Source organism: Pinus tabuliformis, chromosome 9 (genome assembly GCF_031772625.1).
Source record: "Pinus tabuliformis cultivar Carrire ecotype Pingquan chromosome 9, CPIR1, whole genome shotgun sequence".
Taxonomy (NCBI): Eukaryota; Viridiplantae; Streptophyta; class Pinopsida; order Pinales; family Pinaceae; genus Pinus; species Pinus tabuliformis.
The window spans coordinates 1533539569-1533563356 of NC_142307.1; the positions used below are offsets into that span (position 1 = coordinate 1533539569).

General features: G+C 38.3%; 1 protein-coding gene across 2 annotated transcripts in view; it reads right to left on the reverse strand.

Annotated features, from left to right (window-relative positions):
• Positions 1 to 4345: 4345 nt before the first annotated feature.
• The window catches only part of LOC149154464 (histone-lysine N-methyltransferase ATXR3-like), a 28016-nt gene continuing 8573 nt past the window's right edge, over positions 4346 to 23788 (reverse strand). For both annotated transcript variants that reach the window (XM_089438863.1, XM_089438862.1), the window contains exons 10-20: positions 16627 to 16737; positions 16400 to 16500; positions 7251 to 7350; positions 7069 to 7164; positions 6678 to 6845; positions 6464 to 6589; positions 6310 to 6363; positions 5954 to 6201; positions 5664 to 5772; positions 5168 to 5470; positions 4346 to 5078 (exon numbers count right to left, since the gene is read on the reverse strand). In XM_089438863.1, coding sequence (XP_089294989.1) covers positions 4902 to 5078; positions 5168 to 5470; positions 5664 to 5772; positions 5954 to 6201; positions 6310 to 6363; positions 6464 to 6589; positions 6678 to 6845; positions 7069 to 7164; positions 7251 to 7350; positions 16400 to 16500; positions 16627 to 16737 — 1593 coding nt within the window. In that variant the 3' untranslated portion in view covers positions 4346 to 4901. The remainder of the gene's footprint in view (positions 5079 to 5167; positions 5471 to 5663; positions 5773 to 5953; positions 6202 to 6309; positions 6364 to 6463; positions 6590 to 6677; positions 6846 to 7068; positions 7165 to 7250; positions 7351 to 16399; positions 16501 to 16626; positions 16738 to 23788) is intronic.

Here is a 23788-nt window from a genome sequence, read left to right on the forward strand (position 1 = left end):
CTGAGCACTGAATCTATTTATGCATTCGAAAACATATTTCAAATAGTAAATATCCACTATTCCACAAAAAATTCATTGCCAAATTCCGACAAAAATAAATAAAAACGTCTCATGGTTAGATTACTCAATTTACTAAATCATATAGGATAGGATTTACTCCTTTAGCCTTTTTATTCACATCCACTTTCAAATCACACACTGATTTCAAATTACAAGCCAACCTAATTGATATCATTGCACGATGCTACGATTTACAAAATAGATATCTTTCACAACAATGTATAAATTGGGGAGGGAATTTTATCCAAGGTCTTTGTTATATCACAACTTTTGGTAATTGGTTAAATTCCTACCATCAAAATGCCATTCAGTCATTGGTCAATAAGTGATTGCTTACAATAGCATGGCTGTTTAAATTATATATATAATGAGTAGAAAGTCTTGCACAATGCCTCCAACAATTCTGTAGAAATAGATGGTGCTTATACAATCATTCATATATATATATATATATAACCAGTAAAGTCTTGCACTTTGCCTCCGACAATTCTGTAGAAATACATGGTGCTTATACAATCCTGTTCATGTTGGCATTTGTTCATCGCCCTAACGGCTAACTCTTCAAGTGGTTGTGTTCATGTTAGCATTTGTTCATCGTCCTAACGGCCAACTCTTCAAGTGGTTGCCTTCACGAAAACAGGCATTTATAATAAATGCTTCATATGTACAAAACATAAATTGATCAACGGAATGGCATTTGTTCGTCATCCTAATGTCCAATGTCTTCAAGGTGGTTGCCCTCACAAGCACAGCCGTTTATAATAAATTTTTCCTATGTACAAACCATAAATAGATCAACGGAATAGTATTCAACAACGTGTCCAGTCATGATATTTATATGCAGACATATGACATCTACATGTTCCTTTTTATGTTAGTGTGTTTCCTCATCTTCCCAACGAACATTACCACTCTTAATGATATCTACACGTTTCTTCTTATGTTAGAGAGTTTCCTCGTCTTCGCTGTGAGCATTATCACTCTTATATTTAAAACAAATATTTTATATATACAAATGCAAATAAATACTCTTATATTTAAAACAAATATTTTATATATACAAATGCAAATAAATACTCTTATATTTAAAACAAATATTTTATATATACAAATGCAAATAAATCATAATACTAGGAAGCCAGCGAGAGGAGGAAAATGGCTTATTGATGTTTGTACTTCACACAATTATTTCATCGCAGATTTAAATGATTAGACGTGTAAGTCATATAATTCCCCTTTGACCTTAACAAATCTTTTAATTATTTGATCAATTTCATTCATAAGAAAAAAGTGAATTAATCTGATGAAAATGCAAATGCAAAGGAGGTTCCTTGTATTAGTGAATCAGATAAATCTCAACTGTTAATCTAAAGTGAAATTGATATTTAATCTTAACTGTCAATCATTTTGGAGATAAGATTGTGGATTTAGTTAATAAATCATAAAGGAAAAACAGACTCTCTACTTCAGTTACGAAGTCCAAGGTTGTACAAACCATACAAAGGACGTGCAGCAGGCAGCAATTTGAGGAGTTGATTCAGGGAGATTGTGAGTCATACCAGCCATACAGGTACAAATTCCAGTGTGTGCATTTTATTCAGTGAGCAAATTTAAATTTATTTTTCTGCAAGAAAATTCACTAGGAAATAATTTACTATAAACTGGTGTTAGAAAATTAACAGACTCTGAACATCTACCCAAAGAGCATTCTCTCCCTCTCCCCCCTTAAGAAAAGGTGGTTGCTTTCACTCGCACACCTGTTAAAGATGACTATTTTTTATAAATAACCGTGAATATATTGAAGGACTCGCAAGTCTTCAAAAATGCCACCAATCATACTGTAAAAATAATACATCTATTTTTTAACCTCAGACAGCCTCTATAGGACATCCACTATCGAAAATGTTTTCCATCTATCAACAACCTGGCACGTCAAGGTTAAAAGAAAAGAATACAGCTTAGGCACAATCTCAAACATGTTCAAGACCTTTCCTGTAAACATGTGCCGCTTGCAAGTTTTCCATCTATCAACAACCTGGCACGTCAAGGTTGAAAGAAAGAATACAGCTCAAGGACAATCTCAAACATGCTCACGACCTTTCTTTTAAACATGTGCCGATTGCAAGTTGTGTTGCGATTACACAGTGAACCACCTTATCCACATTGCACTTAACATTTCCAGGGTAGTGAACACTCCAATATTACAAGAAGCTGCAGTTCAATTAAGCACAATAAGCCTCGCCAGCTTCACATTTACCATGCTAGAGGTTCTAGCTCCAATTTACTCCACTCTTCTGGTAAAAGCATACTTCACTGTTATTGCATTCAAATGTTAGATAGCGAAACCTTTGGCGCAAAATCACTCGTATGATAACCAAAAATTGTATTAGTTTGTTATATCATTCAAATTAATCATCTTATAAGCTAGTTTTGTAGGAAGACAATAGACAACAATGATGGACACAACAATTCCATCTGATAAGCATCACTAACAAAGCCCCTTGATTATTTGAGTGAAAAAACATGAAAGCATGACATGTCAAAAGTATATCGCGATGTGAACTGCTTCCAAGAAACTAGGAAGTAACAATTATCAGATGTGCACTCAGTTATAAAATGGATGTCCTCCATACCAGGAAATTCAATTTTACAGCAATGCCACCGAATTTAACAGTCCACCATGGATTCCGAAGATTTTAACCATCATACAATTTAAGCAATATTTATGTAATGTTCCATATAAATTGATTGCCTGTGTAAGGACAAATTAGCCTATACGACCCAGTAGGCTAGGCTTGAAAAAAGGGGTAAAACCCAACTTTTACAATGTTGAGGCAACACTCTGCAAAAGTTGGGTCGGCTGGGGCAAAAACACCCAAAATTGGGAGTTGCACTCACAAACCCTCACATTTAGGAGTCCATGGAGAAATCTATAAATAGAAGAGAGTTGGAGCCAAATAATCATTCATCAAATTGGATCAAATACATCTGTTTTCTTGAGCGGCTCTGAAGGTTAAGACCCCTCTCCCCTACTAATTTCGGTGGTGAAGGATTCCACCCTAGTTAGTAAACCCTTTCTCTATCTTCAGTTTTATTCTGGAACAAAACAGTAAATCTGTCTATCTGGAAGACTTCAAAGTCTGGTGTCAAATCAAGGGCAAGGATCCAAATTCATTGGATCTGTTCAAGCCTATTCTAAGACAGTTTTCTTTGGTGAATACCTCTCTGTGACAGACGGTTTTCTGTAATGAAATTGCAGGGACATTCTGGCATTTTTGGAGGGAAATTCTGAGATATTTCAGCCTCCCTGAGGCAGATTCGGTCCTGTAGCAATTCAGCCTCCCTGAGACCTAGCTCAGCCCTGTGGCCTGGTCTGAGGCAAATCTCAGGTCTGCAACCAGGTTTCCTGAGTCAAGTCTGGGATAATTTCAGCCCTGTCTGCAGCCAAATTCCCGAGGCAGATTTTCAGAGGTTCCTGAGGAAGAATTTCGGGGATATCTGAGTCATCCTGCAAAAATCAGGGGGGGTCCTGTCGATGATTTTGAGGATATTCTGAGGCAGTAAATTGAGACTGCTTGAGGCAAGAGTTTCAACCCTCATCTCTAGGCCTGCATCCTACCACAGATTCATTTCTTCCCAGATAGAAATTTGGCCTGTTGCATAGTAAATACCATTACAAGGATCATTCCAAGATGAGCTATTGACAGGTCCTGTATAAGGATAGAATTGGTTATTACAGAATTGAGTAAACTGTTGGATTTTCGTCAGCTATATCTATTACTGTGTTTGTAATGAAATACTGGTTGTGAACAGCCTGAAAATTGTGGACAATGCATACTGTCGTGTAGTGGAAAATTGCCTGCTATCAGTTTTATATGTTTATGGTTGCTGATATTATGTGAAGATGCAACTATTATTGTATGAATACATAATTTATATTGCTATTTGTTGGAAGACCTAAATTGAACTGAAACCCTGGGACAAAAAATTACCCTAGGATATTACAGTTTATAGTAAATCTTAACTGCATCAACATAAGATGACAAAATGTCTAAATAATGGGCAAATACAGTTGCAAAAATAGATCAAAAAAATTGTAACTTCACTTATTTTAAGAACTACCAATGAATTCAATTTTTGCTTCCACTTGTAAGAATGCACCTCATGAGAATACCAGGTTGGTCAGTCTTTATTGGATAGGTCGCCTCTAGGAAATACTCCTTCAGCCTTTGAAGGGTGTAAAACTCCAGCCCCTTGATGTTGAAAGGAAATGAATGTCATGGCCTCTCTTCGACGGAGATGGATACCGACATTGCAAAAGAAATAACCATGTAAGTGAATCGAAAATGCAAAATACAACAGGCCATCATGGTCAGTTCACTGTATACATCTGAAAAGCACTTCACTTTATAAATGCATCATGACCAAAAAATAGCTGACACCTGAATTAAAAGATGTGAAGCTGTCTACTTAATAGACACTTCAGACGTCTGAACTATTCCAAGTTGCAAAATGCCGTGTAATAAACAAGGAAAGGAGCTCTCTAAAAAGCGAGAAGTCTTTCTCTGGTTGGTTGTAAAGAATCATACACAAAGCCTCGTGGAGGCAGCTGCAACCCACTTGAATATTCAGAAGTCCCCAATCCAATCAATCAAGAAAAGCAGCTGGGTGAAGGGGCAAGGTAGAATTGCTACTAAGGAATACAATTACAAAACTGTACAGAAAACCTCTTATGAAGAGATACACCATTGTTTTGAGATGATTACCACTTCCCAAATCATATGCCCAAAGGAAGCTGTAAATTAATGAAATAATCATTCCAAAACAATATGTGCCTCTTGTCAGTGATCCCATGGACCATCAAATACAACATGCCTGTTTTTCAGCCACTGCATGAGTTCTTTATCTAAAGGCGAGTTATTCATAACAGCATCGAACATCGGACTCCCAAACAATCCACGATTACTCTTGAATTCCCAAAACTCACCCTTTGGCCATTGCTTTTGAGGTTGTCGCTCCTGTAAAGAATACCACATCCGTCAGAAAAAGTATCTAGACAGGAAATATAAACTGAACTATGAAGTTAAACACCAATACTACTACACACCATTCTTCTTATCATCTCCGCATGCTCTTTGGAGCCATACCCACGTGAAAACTCTTGTTTGGGGGTCTTGGCATAGCATGATGAAATGTCTGGAAGGACTAGGCAACCTCTGCGTGCTTTGGTTAGGCTGTAACCTGGGTCTGGGGAAGTCTGAACATACCAATACATCAACTGACCCAGTGCATAATCCTTGCTATAAATCTTCTTCCATTCCTGAAATCCTGATCCCAAGCTGTCTGCATACTTAGGACCCAGATCAAGAGGACTGATATAGAGAGGAGGAGACTCCAGAGGACCATAATCCTGTACCCAAGAAGAATCCAACTTTATTGAGCATGAGCCCAAGCACCCTTAAACGTCCTTAGAAACAATATCAATGAATCAATACTCTACAGTTTTATAAGAATCACTATTGTTTCTCAACATAGTTGATGCTTTAATTGGACCAATATTGGTTTTTTTAAATATTCAAAAAATGTAGACATATATTACTTACAAGACGAGTAAAGAAGTACTTTGTATGTGCATACAAGTGAATCAGATCAGCAGCTGCATCATGTCGGCTTCTACATGATGATGGGATGTCTCGCAGCTCATCTCTTAGCCTATATGCCAAAACAAAAACAATGAAAGTTGGCAAAAAATAGCAAAATACATACCAGTTAGTTGAAATAAAACCTGTGGATTTTTATGTTTGTGGCTTAGGCAAAGGTGCTTTCACTGAAGATACCGACAGAAGCTTACATTGTTTACTTCAGAAGCCTACAAGGTACTAGTAAATCTTACCACAATAAAGATTCTCGTAAGCCCTTTTCTACATTCTTAGAACCACTAGGGTCATGCGCATGAATTTGTTGCTTCAAGCGGTTCAACCGTTCTGCATCAACATAGGGTCCCATACATCGCAGCAACTCCTCAACCAATGACTGGTCTCCCTTCCATAGTAATGAAACTAACTCTGCAGCCTTGAGCTTTCTCAGAGGTGGAGGAGCTTTTGTTGGGTCTTGATGAAGCTTTCTTATTATATACCTTACCTTCAATTCAGCCATTTCAGTTATCCATAATCAGATCAAAGCATATCGATTACATATGCATGTTAGATTCAAAGGATAGTATTTTAAATGTGAATACATTTCACTCACCTTATCAAGAGTGATCGCAAGACTCTGAAGTCTTTGATTGTAAACTCCCTCTGCCTGTCTCACAGATAAACATATAGTCAGGTCAACAATAAAATAAATAAAAAATTCTGCAGATAAACTAGCTACTGAACATTGGTGCTCCTTAGTATTGTACCTGAATCTCCGCATCACTCTTCTCATACTCCAAGAGAATCTCAACACCAGCTTTCTTTTTTTCCTTTATAGCATGCTTTAATATTTGCTCAGGAAGCCTGCTTCTTTCAAAATTTATGAACCTCACCTGGTTTAAAACATCATGCACCAAATAAGTCTACAAGTATATTAAAAAACAAAGTTTATAATGTAGAGCAGTACAATGGAAAACGCACCACACGAGCTGAAAATGCCACAGCCCAATTAGGTAACCCAGACAGCAGGCAAGTCCCAAGACCTGCACTGCGCAAATCACTAATATCTTCTTCAGTGACAGAATTTGCTGTGCAAGCTTCAAGAAGCAATTGATGCCTGTGTAGTAAGCCATGGAATTCCTTTAAGACCTGACAAGCACCAGATGACAAAAAATATTAGCACATTATGTCCAACACCATCACCTTAGCATACTACGGCCACCGTAATCATCATTATATCATGTCACATGCCAATTCCAAGAGTGAAAAACAGAACAATAAATCAACTAAAAACAAATGTTTGTGTATGTCCGTGGGCATCATTGAATTCACAAAGGGATGAGTAAAAAAAAATTCACAATTCTGATAGTACCTTTTGAAAAGCTCCTGCAACTGCAAGATTAAAATAGCTACCCCTACAACCATGACTGCCGCATAGACACACAGACACTTCGTACTCATCCTTGCTCTGTGAAAAGCGCAACATAGTATTAATTTCCTGCAGATCAATATAGAAAAACCTAGACAAATAAAAAAATAAATAGAATCACTTACCTCTGTCAGAGAATTATAATCAAATGTGATTTCTTCTCCATATTGTATAGGCCTTAAAGTATATATGCCTATCTGGTATTGGCCATCGACAGAAGTAACTCTGTTTCAGAGAATATCATAAAACCAATCAATCAAAGGCAGGGAGATCAACGGTAGAAGAAATATTTGTTCTTTTCTTGCATTGGTATTATCACATATGAATTTCACTAGGTCAGCTTCACTAATAGAATAATCATACAATAACTGCCACTGTAAAATTCATGTATACTGTTAGCTTGACCCTCAACATTTTTGCCCAGGAGTGCCTTGAATATGTAATGGTGTTATTGAAAGTTCTTAATGATATTTCAAAGAAGTGCAAATAACATTTGCAATTAATGAATTCGCAACTATTTCTATGCTTAATCCATTGATCAAAACTTTACACATTGAAACAATCATTCCAATATCTACAAGAGTCGATTCATGAATTACATATAGAATTTGCCAAGCAAATTTAAATAATCGAAAAACATATAGATCTATCAAAAAATGTGTAAATTTACTGGCCATTTCTCATCATAAGCAAACCTTTTAACATTAAATTAGAGATATAATAAAAATCTAAAACTAACAACATGTGGAAGTGTGTGTTCCAATGTGAACCTATCAATATTACATTACTATTATAAGATAGGGTCAGATAATTTTATTGATCTCCACAGGTGACCAAAAGAATAGATCAGTACATCAAGTCACAATCCTGATGTGAAAGCACCAAAGCTACCCCTGAATGACAAAAGAATATGAGATACAAGTGAAAATAGTAGCCAGTAGAAAAGGTTAAACCCTATAAAAGAGGCACTACCAGACGTCAAAAGTAAGGTTGGATGTACAGGAGGGAGTGGAGCTATTCCTGTCCTCATCTATCACTGGGAAAGTACCAATGCAAAGCCTGATAACATCTTCCAAAGAATATCCACCACTGAGAGGGCCCCAGGAGCAGTCAGAAAAAGCTCTCCTAACATCTGAGGCTGAAGAGAAAAAACAAGTGATAGGCATCATACCAGTCAAACCATATTGTTGGCAACTAATGAATCACACAACTATTTTCTTGCATGAATTGTTGAACGGTGAATCAAACCATAGGGCTGGATGTGCACACATCAAACCAATGGCTCCAGTATAATGTAAACAGAAATTCATACGCAATACTAAATATTAAATTGACGACACACACGAAAGGCACTGCCAAGCATTGTGAATTAACTCAAGGGGCATATCAATCTTGTCTTACCTATAATACCTGTTAATTTTAGGTATGTTCTATGCTTAGAGCAATTTATTTCAATTTTCACAGTTAGCTCAATATCTTTTCCAGATTAGCAATCACATCAGCATTAAAGTAAACTGCAGATAGAAAATAAACATAAATCGCAAAAGACAAGCCAAGACAAGAGGACACAAGATGTGGCACTAGCTAGGGACAAACCCCAGTGTGGGGAAACCCTTGATTAATTCTTCTTATATGTTCTTCAATAATTCAGTAGAGAGAGAGAGAGAGAGTACATTTACAACAGAAGTCAACACTTTGACTTATCTAGATAGATCATCTCTAAGAAGATGATACATGAGATCAGTTGAAGACATGTTGCTTCAACTGATTCTCCAAGGTGACTCCTCCACCTATCATCCTGCTGCATCTCGTCATCATGCTGCACCTCATCATGCTGCACCCATCATCACAATGTTGGACCGATCATCACAATGCTGGACCCCATGACCAAGCTGTACACTTCATACTGCTGTACCTCTGCTGTCCCAGTGTTTAGCACAACTCTACCTTGTGCCACTGCTGCACCATGCTGTCACCCATGTGCTTGCTGTACCATTTCTGCTTTGTGTACTTGCTGCACCAAGTACCATACTGCTGTCTCTTACAGTCATGCTATCACTATGCTGCACCATTCATGCTGCACTTCATTATTGCTATGAAGCTGATCTGATGAGGGCACTAATCTCAATGGATTAGTTCTTAATAAACCCTTGCTATGATGCTATGGCCCATGGCCTAGCACATAGCAATTCTGAAGTAAAATCATCAACTCCAAGAAGCAGACTTCAACCCTTTCCTTTACAGTAAAACTGAGGTTTATCAAACAGTCCTTAGTACATGATTATACCAGCACCCTTCATCCCATAGTCACCTACAGCAAACATGTATTAATGCTGTGATAATTACAGCCACCTTTGCTGTGAACATATCTCTTAATGAGTGCTTCTTTAGGACTAGTTCAGGCTGAACATAAGGGCCTCCATTAACAGCATTTTAGTGCTTCATCTGAACTATATATAACAGCAGATTAGTATCATTAATAGATGCGGATTAGGGCTCCTTTCTAGGTCTCAGTAGAGCCTCCTACATACAGCTTTAGGAAACCTCCTATTGTTTGCGGATAGGGCTACCTTGACAGCGGATATAAGGTGATGTACAGACGTGTTTAGAGCTCTTTTAGAGCTTGATTTGACAGCGGATTAAGGGACCCTTTTAGGCTGTGCATTGCAGCTCCCTTAGACAGTGTTTAGGGCAAGGGTTCTTCTCTAGGATAGCAGCCTGATCTCTGCGGCTAAGGCACATCCTTACTGCGGCTAGGATCTCCCTTTAGGACTGCGGCTAGCTGTGAATAGAACCCTTCTTCCTCTACGGCTAGGAGCCTCCTTTAGGGCAGCGTAGGTGCTTCTCTTTGATGAGATAATTCTCCTCTAGGACAGCGTCCATAGGGCTGGCTTCATTGACTGTAATAGGGCAGCGTAGGTGCTTCTTAGAAGACCTTTTCCTTCTCCACGCCTAGGGCTCCTTATGGCAGCATTAATGCATCATTATGGCCAGCGTATATCTGTTATGTTAGGGCTTCTTTGTGGCCGAGATAAGGGCTGTCCTCCATGACAGCATAGAGCCTTCTAGGGCGTCTCCTTTGATAGTGTAGAGTCTTTCTCCATTAGGGCAGAGCATTGTCCCTTAGGATCTCTCCTCCTACTAAAACCCAAAGACAAGTAGAGAGGAAGAGATCCCAAGTGAGTGTGTCCAAATGACTTTCAAGGCACCTCTATTTATACTAACACATTGAGCACATGTGGGGTTTATTTGGTTGTTGGCCGACCTTGACGAATTGTCCCATAACACAAATAAATTCATATCTCCATGAATACTTATCGGAATTGGATGACCTTTAGATTAATCCTACACCTCTCGATGAGAGGGATCAAAGAAAAATATCAGCTGCAATTAATAAGATGTCCCACATGGGGTTTGGCCCTAGTTTCCAATTGTAACACTCCCTCTCAACTAGGGAGAACTCCATCCGCTGATCCATATGTCCGATTGTACTATCTCTGCCATCAGTGCCCTGCACTGCTTTGCTCTGCTGAACTATGCTCTGCTCTGCTGAACCATGAAGAAGACGAATTGATCGAGAATGTTTCATACCATTCTCTACTGACCCGAAGTCAGTTTTATTGATCCCAGATCAATATCACAAGAGAGTGTCTCAAACCACTCATACTGATCCCAGATCAATGGAGGTCATCCTAGCATAGGGAATACAGTAGATACAACAATGCGTCCATTGATAGTATTAATGTGGTCTCTAACCCCATTTCCTTGCTCATTGATCAGATGAGAGGTACTTCCATGAGTCCCAAACTGCATGGGTATGATGCCACAACAGAAGAACTAACCATCTTGTCCCTAAGTCGCCTCGGGGTATCACAAGGAAAGGTTGAGCCATTCACCCTATACACAGCGCACCATTAAGGGAGGGTGAGTCGCCCTATGGTCGTATGTTGCTCCAGTAAGTACCCCAAGCCCCCCGAGAGCTCCCAGAGCTCAATGCATGCAAGACCCTTATAAGGTCTCTCAACGAATCCAAGTCATTCGGGAAAGTCACAGATTTGACCTTTCCCCTGGGCTTTGACAAAATGTCTGCGATCTATACATCAGTCTCAATGCGATGGAGCCTCCTCACTCATCGACATACCATATCACAGATAAGGTAGTATCTAATGTCTATCTGCTGGAGCAATCATCGAATACGGGATTCCTCAACAATCGAATCCCCCCTTGTTGCCACAAAGGATCACAGTGGTATTCATCATGTGTACAAACAGCTCACTGAAGAGCTTTCACAACCAGGCAACTACATACGAGATCATTCTCGTAGCTATGTATTCGGTCTCAGCAGTGCTTATAACAACCGACTTCTGCTTCCTGCTCATCCATGATATCGAAGCAGAACCCAAGGAGAACCATCACTGAAAAGTGCTCTAGTGATCCTTCATACTGCCTGCCTAGTCAGCATTGGAATAATCATGCAGCTTCATATTTCCGGCAGTGTATCTCAATCCATGAGAGATTGTGCCCCGAAGATATCTCAGAAGATTCTTGGCACCAATCTAGTGAGGCTTAACCAAATATGAGCTCACCATGCTAACTGCAAAACATATATCGAAAGTTCACCAAGAACATTAATGTAAATGAGGTTATGAAACTCAGAGGCATTTCCCAAATCTGGTCCAACATCACAACGACATAACTTCTGAAAGTTAAGATCCTCGAGGTAGTCACGGGCTTGCAGTTTACCATTCCACATCCGGAATCCAACTCCCTCTTACTTCTGCAAGTGAGAGGGTCTGCACCTGTCAGAAATAGGTCATCCTCAGAAGGTGTCGGTATGAGAGGTCTATCATCCACAACCTTCAAACAATGGCTTGGATCGGCTTCACTCTTAGTGAATCTTAGCTTCATCTGACAGCTATCAATCCTCTCATATCAAACCCGAGGTATTTTGCTTCAAGCCATAGAGGGATTTCTTTCACCTGCACACATGAAATTCCCGATCATGAATCTCAAACCCCTCGGAAAGTTCCAAACCTGTCGACCTGCTACATGAGGGGAATGGTCCCCTTGTAGGATTTTCTTTCGATACATCTCACATGTACCTTGACGCTCCTTTTGAATTCAGGCATCCCTGTCACCATCTGACTCACATCGAGTAGGGCCCCATAAAGTAGACCTCCGGTGAGATGTGTCAACTGACATGGTCCCCAATGGACTTCTTGCAACTTGATACACCCCTGAACTCAAAAGTATAGAAAGTTCCATTTTCAAATACGTACCTTTCCATTGATGAATGCCACCCTGAAACCTTTGACTTCCATTGCCGAAATGGACACCAAGTTCTTCTTGCGATCAGGCACATAAAAGAGATTCTTGTCAATGAAACGATTTACCCTCATTTAATTGAGGGGCAACATTCCCTACACCCTTTCCGGGATAGGTTGCATCGACTCTAAGTATAATCCCAGGGTTGTTTCCACCTCTACCAAATTCGAGAGAGCACCCTTCTATTGAATGAGGTGCCTTGAAGCACTACAATCTATAAGCCAAATTCCCAAAGAATTTGAAGGAGAGGGCTAGTACAAGATAATGCTTCTTTATATTTTCCAAAACATTTGATTCTTCATACCTAGGGTTCCTTGCTTTCTCTGAAGAGTCGGTCATTTCCTTGATGACCTGCATTACCTGTCATTCCTCTGATCATTGAAGATGTCCCTGGAATGATTGTTATCATCATCATGTGATGTGTCTCTACCTTGGATACTCCTTCACATAATGGCCAAACTTATTACAACCAAGGCATCTGCCTTTCCTTCCACACTTAGATCCGGACTTCTCATTGAAGTGATCTTTAGGTAGGCCATAAGAAACTTCCATTGCGCCATTCCGATAATATTCTCTGCTTCGACTTCACCCTTGGTGAATTGAAGAGGGATGAGGAATCCATTGATCCTTTTGTCATTTCCCAACTGTCTACGGTGATTGCTCTTTCACTCTTGCTTGGGCTTTGTCTTCACCTCAGCTCTGATACCATGTTAATATTAGTTATGTTCTATGCTTAGAGCAATTTATTTCAATTTTCACAGTTAACTCAATATCTTTTCCAGATTAACAATCACATCAGCATTAAAGTAAACTGCAGATATAACATAAACATAAATTGCAGAAAACAAGCCAAGACAAGAGGACACAAGATGTGGCGCTAGCCAAGGACAAACCCCAATGTGGGGAAACCCTTGATCAATTCTTCTTATATGTTCTTCAATAATTCAGCAGAGAGAGAGAGAGATAGTACATTTACAACAGAGGTCAACACTTTGACTTATCTAGATAGATCATCTCTAAGAAGATGATACATGAGATCAGTTGAAGACATGCTGCTTCAACTGATTCTCCAAGGTGACTCCTTCACCTATCATTGTGCTGCATCTCGTCACAATGCTGGGCCCATCATCACAATGCTGGACCCCATGACCATATTCTACACTTCATACTGCTGTACCTTATGCTGCACTGTTGTCCCAGAGTTTAGCACAAGTGTACCTTGTGCCACTGCTGCACCATGCTGTCACCCATGTGCTTGCTGTACCATTGTTGCTTTGTGTACTTGCTGCACCAAGTACCATGCTGCTGTCTCTTACAGTCATGCTATCACTATGCTGCACCATTCATGTTGCACTTCATTATCACTATGAAGCTGACCTGATGAGGGCACTAATCTCAATGGATTAGTTCTTAATAAACCCTTGCTATGATGTTATGGCCTATGGCCTAGCACATAGCAATTCTGAAGTAAAATCAGCAACTCCAAGGAGCAGACTTCAACCCTTTCCTTTACAGTAAAACTGAGGTTTATCAAACAGTCCTTAGTACATGATTATACCAGCACCCTTCATCCCATAATCACCTACAGCAAACATGTATTAATGCTGTGATAATTACAGCCACCTTTGCTGTGAACATATCTCTTAATGAGTGCTTCTTTAGGACTAGTTCAGGCATAAGGGCCTCCATTAACAGCATTTTAGGGCTTCATCTGAACTATATATAACAGCAGATTAGTACCATTAATAGATGCGGATTAGGGCTCATTTTTAGGTCTCAGTAGAGCCTCCTATTGTTTGCGGATAGGGCTTCCTTGATAGCAGATATAAGGTGATGTACAGACCTGTGTTTAGGGCTCTTTTAGAGCTTGACTTAAGGGACCCTTTTAGGCTGTGCATTGCAGCTCCCATAGACAGAGTTTAGGGCAAGGGTTCTTCTCTAGGATAGCGGCCTGATCTCTGCGGCTAGGATCTCCCTTTAGGACTGCAGCTAGCTGTGAATAGAACCCTTCATCCTCTGCGACTAGGAGCCTCCTTTAGGGCAGCAATAGCATAGGTGCTTCTCTTTGATGAGATAATTCTCCTCTAGAACAGCATCCATAAGGCTGGCTTCATTGAATGTAATAGGGCAGCGTAGGTGCTTCTTAGAAGACCTTTTCCTTCTCCATATCTCGGGCTCTTTATGGCAGCGTTAGGGCATCATTATGGCCAGCGTATATCTGTTATGTTAGGGCTTCCTTGTGGCTGAGATAAGGGCTGTCCTTCATGACAGCATATGGCCTTCTAGGGCATCTCCTTTGATAGTGTAGAGTCTTTCTCCATTAGGACAGCATTGTCCCTTCGGATCTCTCCTCCTACTAAAACCCAAAGACAAGTAGAGAGGAAGAGATCCCAAATAAATGTGTCCAAATGACTTTCAAGGCACCTCTATTTATACTAAAACGTTGAGCACATGTGGAGTTTATTTGGTTGCTGGCCGACCTTGACGACTTGTCCCATAACACAAATAAATTCATATCTCCATGAATTCATATCAGCTACTATTAATAAGATGACCCACACGGAGTTTGGCCCTAGTTGCCAATTTTAACAATACCCCCATGAAGGAGGTTCCCCCTTATTTCTCACCAGTTTCAACCGATTAATATGAGCTGCAGCTAGCAAAGGGGAAAGATATTTGGCATGCTATTCTGTTTAGCAAGAAGACTCTAAAATTATCCAGATCAGTTTTTCTATGCTATGTTTACTCAAGACAGGATTTGCCAGGACCTGTTTCCTGATTGAACAGTCTACGAGAGAAATCTGGGGCTCATCCCAACAAAGCTCCCGTCACCAATGCAATTATACCATGTGCATTTTCTCGTCTGTTTTTGCACTTCTGAAATTATCACATGGTTTTGAATGGTTCATAACACACATCTATATATTTTTGAAAAGCCTAATAAATTCATAATGAACCACAGATGATAGCAGCATGCAAATTTCATGTTCTGATACCCATTTCTGTATCCACGCTTCCGGTGACACTATTACTAGTGATATCCATAAAATATGAAGCTAACCAATTAACCAAATGCTTGAAAATGAATATTGTTGCATCTAAAGCTTGAATAATTTTCCTGATTGTAAATTTCAACATTTTGAGGGTTCAGCTTTCAACCAAAACATAAAAGTGCAGTTTTCTGCATCTAAGCATGGACATTTTTGGTTGATAGTGAATGCAACTTTTGGAAAAAAACATAAACGAATGAACTAGAATTTGGAAAAGTTATTAAGTAACACCATCAGCGTTGAATAGATATTCAAACATAGCAAAACAGAGCTCAACTGCATATTCTCCTTGTGGGTTACACAAAGGTATCAGTAAGGGTAGAACTTTGTGGTGATATTCAGTACTGTAAAACCTAGATAAAATGAATTGAGTAATAATAAACACAAAACAAATCTTGCAACACAGAAATAACATGCATTGTTGCATGACTGCATAAAAACAATAATCTAACAAAAATGCTTTCATTTCTAAGTCCTGTCATGTGAATATTATTAGTACATGGAAGTCCAAGCAACTAAGCAGTAGTTGCTCAAAGTCTATATGCAATCTCCACTTTAACTTACACTTACTGATTAGCACTATGGCTTTGTAAATTTCAAGATCACATTTACCAGGAGATATTACTAGATACCGCAAGACCTGTGATAAATCAGGATGCTATATTTTTAAACAATGCCTATAATGTTCTTAACATGCTTGAAAGTCCAAAACAGATATGCATTTCACCCTCGAAATCATGTTGCAGGCAAACATTTGTGCAATACTTTAAATGCATTAAGCAAAGTATCCCAGAAGCTTTCTCATTATTATGCTCTTATAAACTGTCCCTAAAATGCAATGTCATATATGTTCACCACAGATACTAACATGCTAAGCATAGAAGTGGCAGAAAGCTTACTTGGCTTCACAATTAGGTCGACAAGAATGACAAATACGGCTGGCATAATTAGCCTTGTGCATGGCATCAACTACAACCAAATCGTATCCTGCACCATCACCCTGCAAAGAGACACCATAACAGAATAATTTAATGTCGAAGTAAAAGCACTTGAGATAATTTCAATTTTGAAAATTCTTTGTAACTCCAGACCACACTATGAAAACATGAGCAGTCCAAATCCTTGCCTTTGGTCTCTCCAAAAAGATATTATAGAACTCAGGCGCAGGGTCTTTACTGTTCTTCTGCAAAGACCTGATTCCATCCTGCTTCTCAAACCACCTCCAGGCAGGATAAACCTACAACAATGATGAATCATGACACTATTAGTCAGGTATTTTTATCAAATATATCATAAAAAGTAAAAACATTGGAAACAACCCAATACTAAGCATAAATAGGCATGACCCATTAATGATAATGTATGACAGAATAAGAACTGTTTTATAACGCTCCTCTGTTCCACTTTAAAATATGTGCATATTGCAAACACTGCTTCCTGTGAAGACACTAGGTAGTATCCTACTCCAGTAAAGTTTTTGTTAGATTGCAGAACTGGAGTTTGACCCACAGTGGTATCCATCATGTTGATTGAAAAAACCATTTTACTTTTTTCAGTTACCATAGGACGCTGTTCATGCATTATCTGTCCTAATACAGGGTATCATGTTGATAGACTCTTCACGAGACAGTCACAACCAGAAAATTCCTTAATTGAGAATACTGTGCTACTAGTACAAGTATTACTTATTGTAACTTGTGGAAATGAGTGTTGGCTGGTGTAACTCGTGCAAGTGAATATTGGCTAGCTAGATTCCTTAGCATGCTGCACCCCTTAGCAAATCAACATTACCAGAAAAGTGAACCATTGATTAATCTCTTCTGCAACTTGGCCATGAAGCTAGATAAATCCTTATCTTTCCCATATTCTCCATGAACTTTTATCTTCTACTCTAAGGTATAGAACAAAGCAATGTGTAATAGCAAACATTCCCATCTTCATAGAATATAGAAACAATTCTCCTAGATTGATTGTTGATTCAAGGCCTGCAAAAAGATCCAAGGTATGGGAGGCTAGCAAACCAAACTATTAAATGATATAAATGAGCGCTAATAAGCGAGTCTGCAGCAAACTCCCTACCACTAACTATTGCCCGACCCAAACCGATCCACTATTGCTGGATGCTTTCCCTCCCTCCCTCCCCTTCTATGCAAAGGAGTCAACTGGGATAGTTAGAGGAATAGATAAGCGATTCGAATGTCTGGTCCTGATAAATAGGAGCATAAGGAACACCAATATGAAAGCTTTGTGTTTGTCCTGGTTCATCATCAAGTTCCCTGACTATTATTAAGATAAAGGGGGAGAGAGACAATCGTCTTGTCATATCAGTCCTACTATTATGAATTCCAGCCCCCTAATATTAGAATACCGGTGGGGGAATAGCTCAGTTGGTCCAAAGTAGGTTCGATCTATCTCTATCTAAATAGTAAGGAAGCAAGGGAAGATAAAGTACACTATACCGGCCAAGCTGAGATCTCGTCCTGTTTTTCCCAGGTTCCTAAACACAAATAGACAGGTGCGCTCCCCCATTTCCAGTAGTTGCCACCATAAAAGCTGAGATTGGTTCCTCCATCCCAATGACGTAGCTAGCTCCTCCACCATTTAAGAGATGAAGTAATTCCCGCCCCGCCTTTTTTATGTGGAGATAGGTAAGGAAGAGATGTAGTTAAATGCTACTATATCAGAGAGAAAGAATGCATACATCGGATGAATGTGAGAGGGAAGAACGTGAGTGAAGTATCATGGAGATCGATACTGTCTGTGATTCCTTTCCTCCAGTATCCAAGCAGCGAACGATAGCTCCTTGGACTTGACAACTTATATACGTAATAGTTATTGGCAAGAAAGCATTGGTTGTTAGAGGAATGTTAGGAGATCTGACTGGGGAGGCCCAGAGCATCAGCACACTTGCCAATGATAACCACAAAAACACCAGTGTGTTTTTGGTAGCGGTGGGAGAGAGTGCTGCTCCTAGCTGGGTCCGGGGGGATAAATACAACCTACCAATCTCAGAATGCTCTCTAGGGTGTCCTGCCCATAGGGATGGATGTAAAGTAGCCTATCTAGCGTGCAGGTAGATATTGTAACACCAATGTATTATATTATCACTATTGATAGCTTTTGTGTGTAGATAAAATCTCCACTTGGACCTTTTGTTATTGTTGCTAAGCTAGTCTAAGTTCAGTCTAATCTTCCTAATGTAGGAGCTGAAAGCTAAGTGGTTCTATTGCTTCTTATAATATGATTAATCTAGTTGAAAGGATAAGTAAGATATTCAAGGGATATCCTTCTAATGAGTAAAGAGTCTTTTACTTTTCATTACTAGTTCTTAAGAATTCTATAAGAGGAGAGTGAATAAGATACATAGTCTAGTCCTGATAGAGTTATGTTAACCCCTGGATGAGTATATATTTCCCATCCATTAACCAGCCCATACGCAGCATATATTTCCCATCTTTTAACCAGCAGCTAAGATAGCTTCATCAAAGCCAGCAGCAGTTCCGTTCTTAGACCAATATCCAGCATAACTGCCATTGAAGCTTCTCCACCATCAGTAGCATCAGAAGAAAGGGCAGCAGGTGCATAAAAGGCAAAGGTAGAGGTAGATCCACCAGCAGCACAAATAGCAGTTGACTAAGTGGATCCAGCAGAAGTAGACATTGTACTAGGCTGTGCACCAGTTCAAACTTCAAACTTCAGATATCATTGTTGAAGCAGTCAACTCTGGATTCTGAAAGTTTAGGTGGGTATGGGGCAATAAGTTGAACCAGTACGAGCATCAGTACTAGCAGTAGCAGGTACAGTTAGATATAATGACCCTGATGGATATCTAGCAGCAGATCCATACCCATATCCAGCACCATCATGATTGAATTGATTTCTATATGTAATTAATGATGCTCAATGACTTGAGAAGCAAGCAGATTCTTTATTAACTGAATGGCTAGCGAATCATGAGATATTTACGTATATAACAGAACACAAAGCATGCCTACCTGATCATGATCTCCTCTATAGATAGATAGAGATAAGAGATAAGATATATCAATCAGGTCAAAAGTATAAGTAAAGTCATGGTGCTGTTAGTAATAAAGTATAGGAAAGGTAGGTTTCTTGGTTCAACCCTATTGGTAAGATATAATAGTTAGATATGTGTATTCTATATAATAAAGGATATGATAACTATGATGACAACACAGATCTAAGCAGCTATTACTCTTATTACTTGTGTTTATAGCTGTATCTTCCTAACCAATACATGATATCAGTTCTATTCCCATTCAGTAAGCTTGATACAGATAAATAAGCATGATACAGAAGCTTAACCCTATTACAGCTAGTTACCTGTCACTATGAATGCCATTGATTAACTTATACAACATACAGGATAAGGTAACAGTAATGTAAACAAATATGATAGCTTAACCAAGTGATTTGATTCATGTAATTAGATTTGGTACATGATAAGAGATAATACAGGAGCTATATCCATTGATTTTATTATATAATAATCGTGACAAGAAACAGGCAGCAAGCAGCACATACCTTAATTACACATACATTATGGATTCACTTGATATAGTAGTGTAATCAATCTCATAACTATGAACAAGGAGGTATAACAAGAGATGTCATAGATGGAACCATATTCTATATGAATACAGTAACAACACGTACCAGTAACATTGGAGTCCACTCGATTGAATGCCATTGATTCCATCATACCAGTGGTATTCATTATGTAAAATACCACCATTGATTCACTAGTTAGTATGGTTTATGTTACCCTGTTACCATTGACCTGTTGCTAGTAGTGATTTACATATGAGAGATGTGCTCGAACACAGGAAAGAAAGTAACATGAAACAACAGCAATGGTCTAAGAAATGGGAATAGCACTAATATAATGCTCAACAGACTAATCAAGTATGGATATCACATTACTCACCACTCTTTATCCCGAATCAATAGAGATCATAGGTAAGACGTGTGGGTATAGAAGCTGTGTTTGAATCAACCAAGCTCATATATTTGCCTTATTTGCATGATATCACAACCTCTAAGCTCATTGATGTAACAAGCCGATGTGTTTTATAGCTCAATGGGTACAGCCTACAGGTATGCCTAACACTCACTATGCTTATCTCCATAATGAAGCTGAATAACAACCTTATCAAGCTCTAAGCCAATATGGAAACATGGAAGATCAAAGGGTAACAGCTCTGTATTCACTATTATAGCTTACCTATCACATGTATCAACACAGCTGGATATAGGATAGATGGATATGCTTTCATTACAGTAACTGCTTAGTTCTACTTGTGTAATGACCCCTGAGATTACACTTGAGTATAGTGTAGGTCAAATTATAGAGAATACGTAACACTTGTTACAAATGAGTACAGCTTACTGATCTCACTAGAGCTGATGTTCTATTAGTATGATTACCATTAAAGGTGGTGTTTAAATTACAGAATACAGGAAACACAGTATATGCTGAATAACAACCTTATCAAGCTCTAAGCCAATATGGAAACATGGAAGATCAAAGGGTCACAGCTCTGTATTCACTATTATAGCTTACCTTTCACATGCATCAATACAGCTGGATATAGGATAGATGGATATGCTTTCATTACAGTAACTGCTTAGTTCTACTTGTGTAATGACCCCTGAGATTACACTTGAGAGTATAATATAGGTTAAATTATAGAGAATACGTAACACTTGTTACAAATGAGTACAGCTTATTGATCTGACTAGAGCTGATGTTCTATTACTATGATTACCATTAAAGGTGGTGTTTAAATTAAAATTACAGAATACAGGAAACACAGTATATGCTGAATAACAACCTTATCAAGCTCTAAGCCAATATGGAAACATGGAAGATCAAAGGGTAACAGCTCTGTATTCACTATTATAGCTTACCTTTCACATGTATCAATACAGCTGGATATAGGATAGATGGATATGCTTTCATTACAGTAACTGCTTAGTTCTACTTGTGTAATAGTATAGGTTAAATTATAGAGAATACGTAACACTTGTTACAAATGAGTACAGCTTACTGATCTCACTAGAGCTGATGTTCTATTAGTATGATTACCATTAAAGGTGGTGTTCAAATAACAGAATACAGGAAACACAGTATATGATTACATTGAGCTATAAGCATAGATACATAGATATGAGTAATTAAGGTTGTTCATTAGTTATGGTAAGATAGAGGACCGTACTTGATTAATCATTACTAGCATACAGCTTCAGGTCAATATGAATTACAACTAGTATCTATTATGGAAAGATAGAGGATCCAGCTTATGATGAGCTTCAACAGTTATTACTAGTTACTCAATAGAAGCAGGTCAGTATAATAACATACGGGAATTATAGCATGTTCATTCATTATGCTTATATAGTAACATAGAGTTATGAGTACCTTACTATCCTTAGTAGAAGCATGTATGCATATTCAATATGTAAGCTTAGATACATGAATCATGAATACTTAGGGAAATGCTTATGTGATGCAGAGTAACCCAATACGTGTTTTTCACTAATTACAAGCAGGTTATGACATATCAGTTATTATGGACATGAAAGAGGTGTAAGTAAAACAAACAGCTGAATACTTTACACAAGGTATGTTACAGCATTTGACAAAATTAACACATCTATACATTTTGAACAAGCTAGCTAAGCATAGTGATTACCCTTTGTTCTATATAACTAAGCATGGGTTAGAGATTATCATTACTTTACATGATAGGCTCATGTGTTAGTAATACCATGGTAATGACAGTACCTATGTTCTTGATAAGGTGTTGATGCTAAAGCCTTAGATTTACACTGTAATACCTGTATCGCTCATATGTTAAGCATGTGTACTTACCTATTCTAAACAGGATCTGTAAGCATAAATAAGTCATTCCATATTAGAGATAATATAAGATTACTCATTAGGTAGAATATGGTGCTCTATTCAAAGTTGTTACTAGCTTATGACCCTGTATTAGTCTAATGGGTTTGGTTCATAGATCTTTACCATTAGTACACAACATAGCTGGAATAATGAAGTTGAATCAATTAGGCCAGTAAGCTTTACCTTGTTGAAACTTATGACTTCATGTGTTAGTAATACTATGGTAATTACAGCACCTATGTTCTTGATGAGGTGTTGATGCTAAAGCCTTAGATTTACACTGTAATACCTATATAGCTCATATGTTAAGCATGTGTACTTACCTATATTGAACAGGATCTGTAAGCATAAGTAAGTCATTCCATATTAGAGATAATATAAGCTTATTCATTAGATAAAATATGGTGCTCTATTCAAAGCTATTACTAGCTTATGACCCTGTATTAGACTAATGGGTTTGGCTCATAGATCTTTACCATCAGTGCACAACATAGCTGGAATAATGAAGTTGAATCAATTAGGCAAGTAAGCTTAACCTTGTTGAAACTTATGACTAGAGATTGGTGTATTCAATGGGTTTAGTTCAGCATACTTATACATATTATACTCATGAGCAAGAGGTTTCATGTCCTTGTTGCTTAGACATTTGAATTAGGTTAAGGTTATCGTATTTACCGTAATCACTCTTATTTAACCATACTGTTCTCGTAAGCTATAGCGATACTAGTATGTTCCAAACTCATTGCTCATATAAAACACGTATTCTCCATATAGAGATTATATCATTACATATCGATACTAATTCATTGTGATGATTGCACACACTGTTTACATGAACTGTATTGCTAGCTGCTTGTATTTGCATAATGATTCAGTACCACTAATCACCACTTCTATGATATTGATTGCTATGAAGTTTGAACTAGTGTTTACAGGATACACTATTTTGACCTATGAACCTTTTTTTGTTACATAGAATGTGTGCTAGTTGTGCCTATGATATTGGAACTAATATTCCCTATTACTGATCTGACAGTATTGTATTTACATAATATGTCTGGACTCCAATGTGTAACGTATCCAGTTCTATGCTATCATTTATTCTCATAGTCAACACGATATCTAAGACTGAGACTCAGTCATTGTCGTATATATTAGTACTATTCTGTGTAAATGAATGGGATTACTAGTCTATCTATACCATGTTTGTTCACTAGTTCCTAGGGATTCACCAATGACAGTAAACTAAAATAAGGAGAAGCATATGGCATACTAGTAGTACAAACATATATGGGAAACATACTAGTCAATGTAATGATAATTGCTAAGCTTTTAATAGCGTTGAACATAGTAGTATCACACA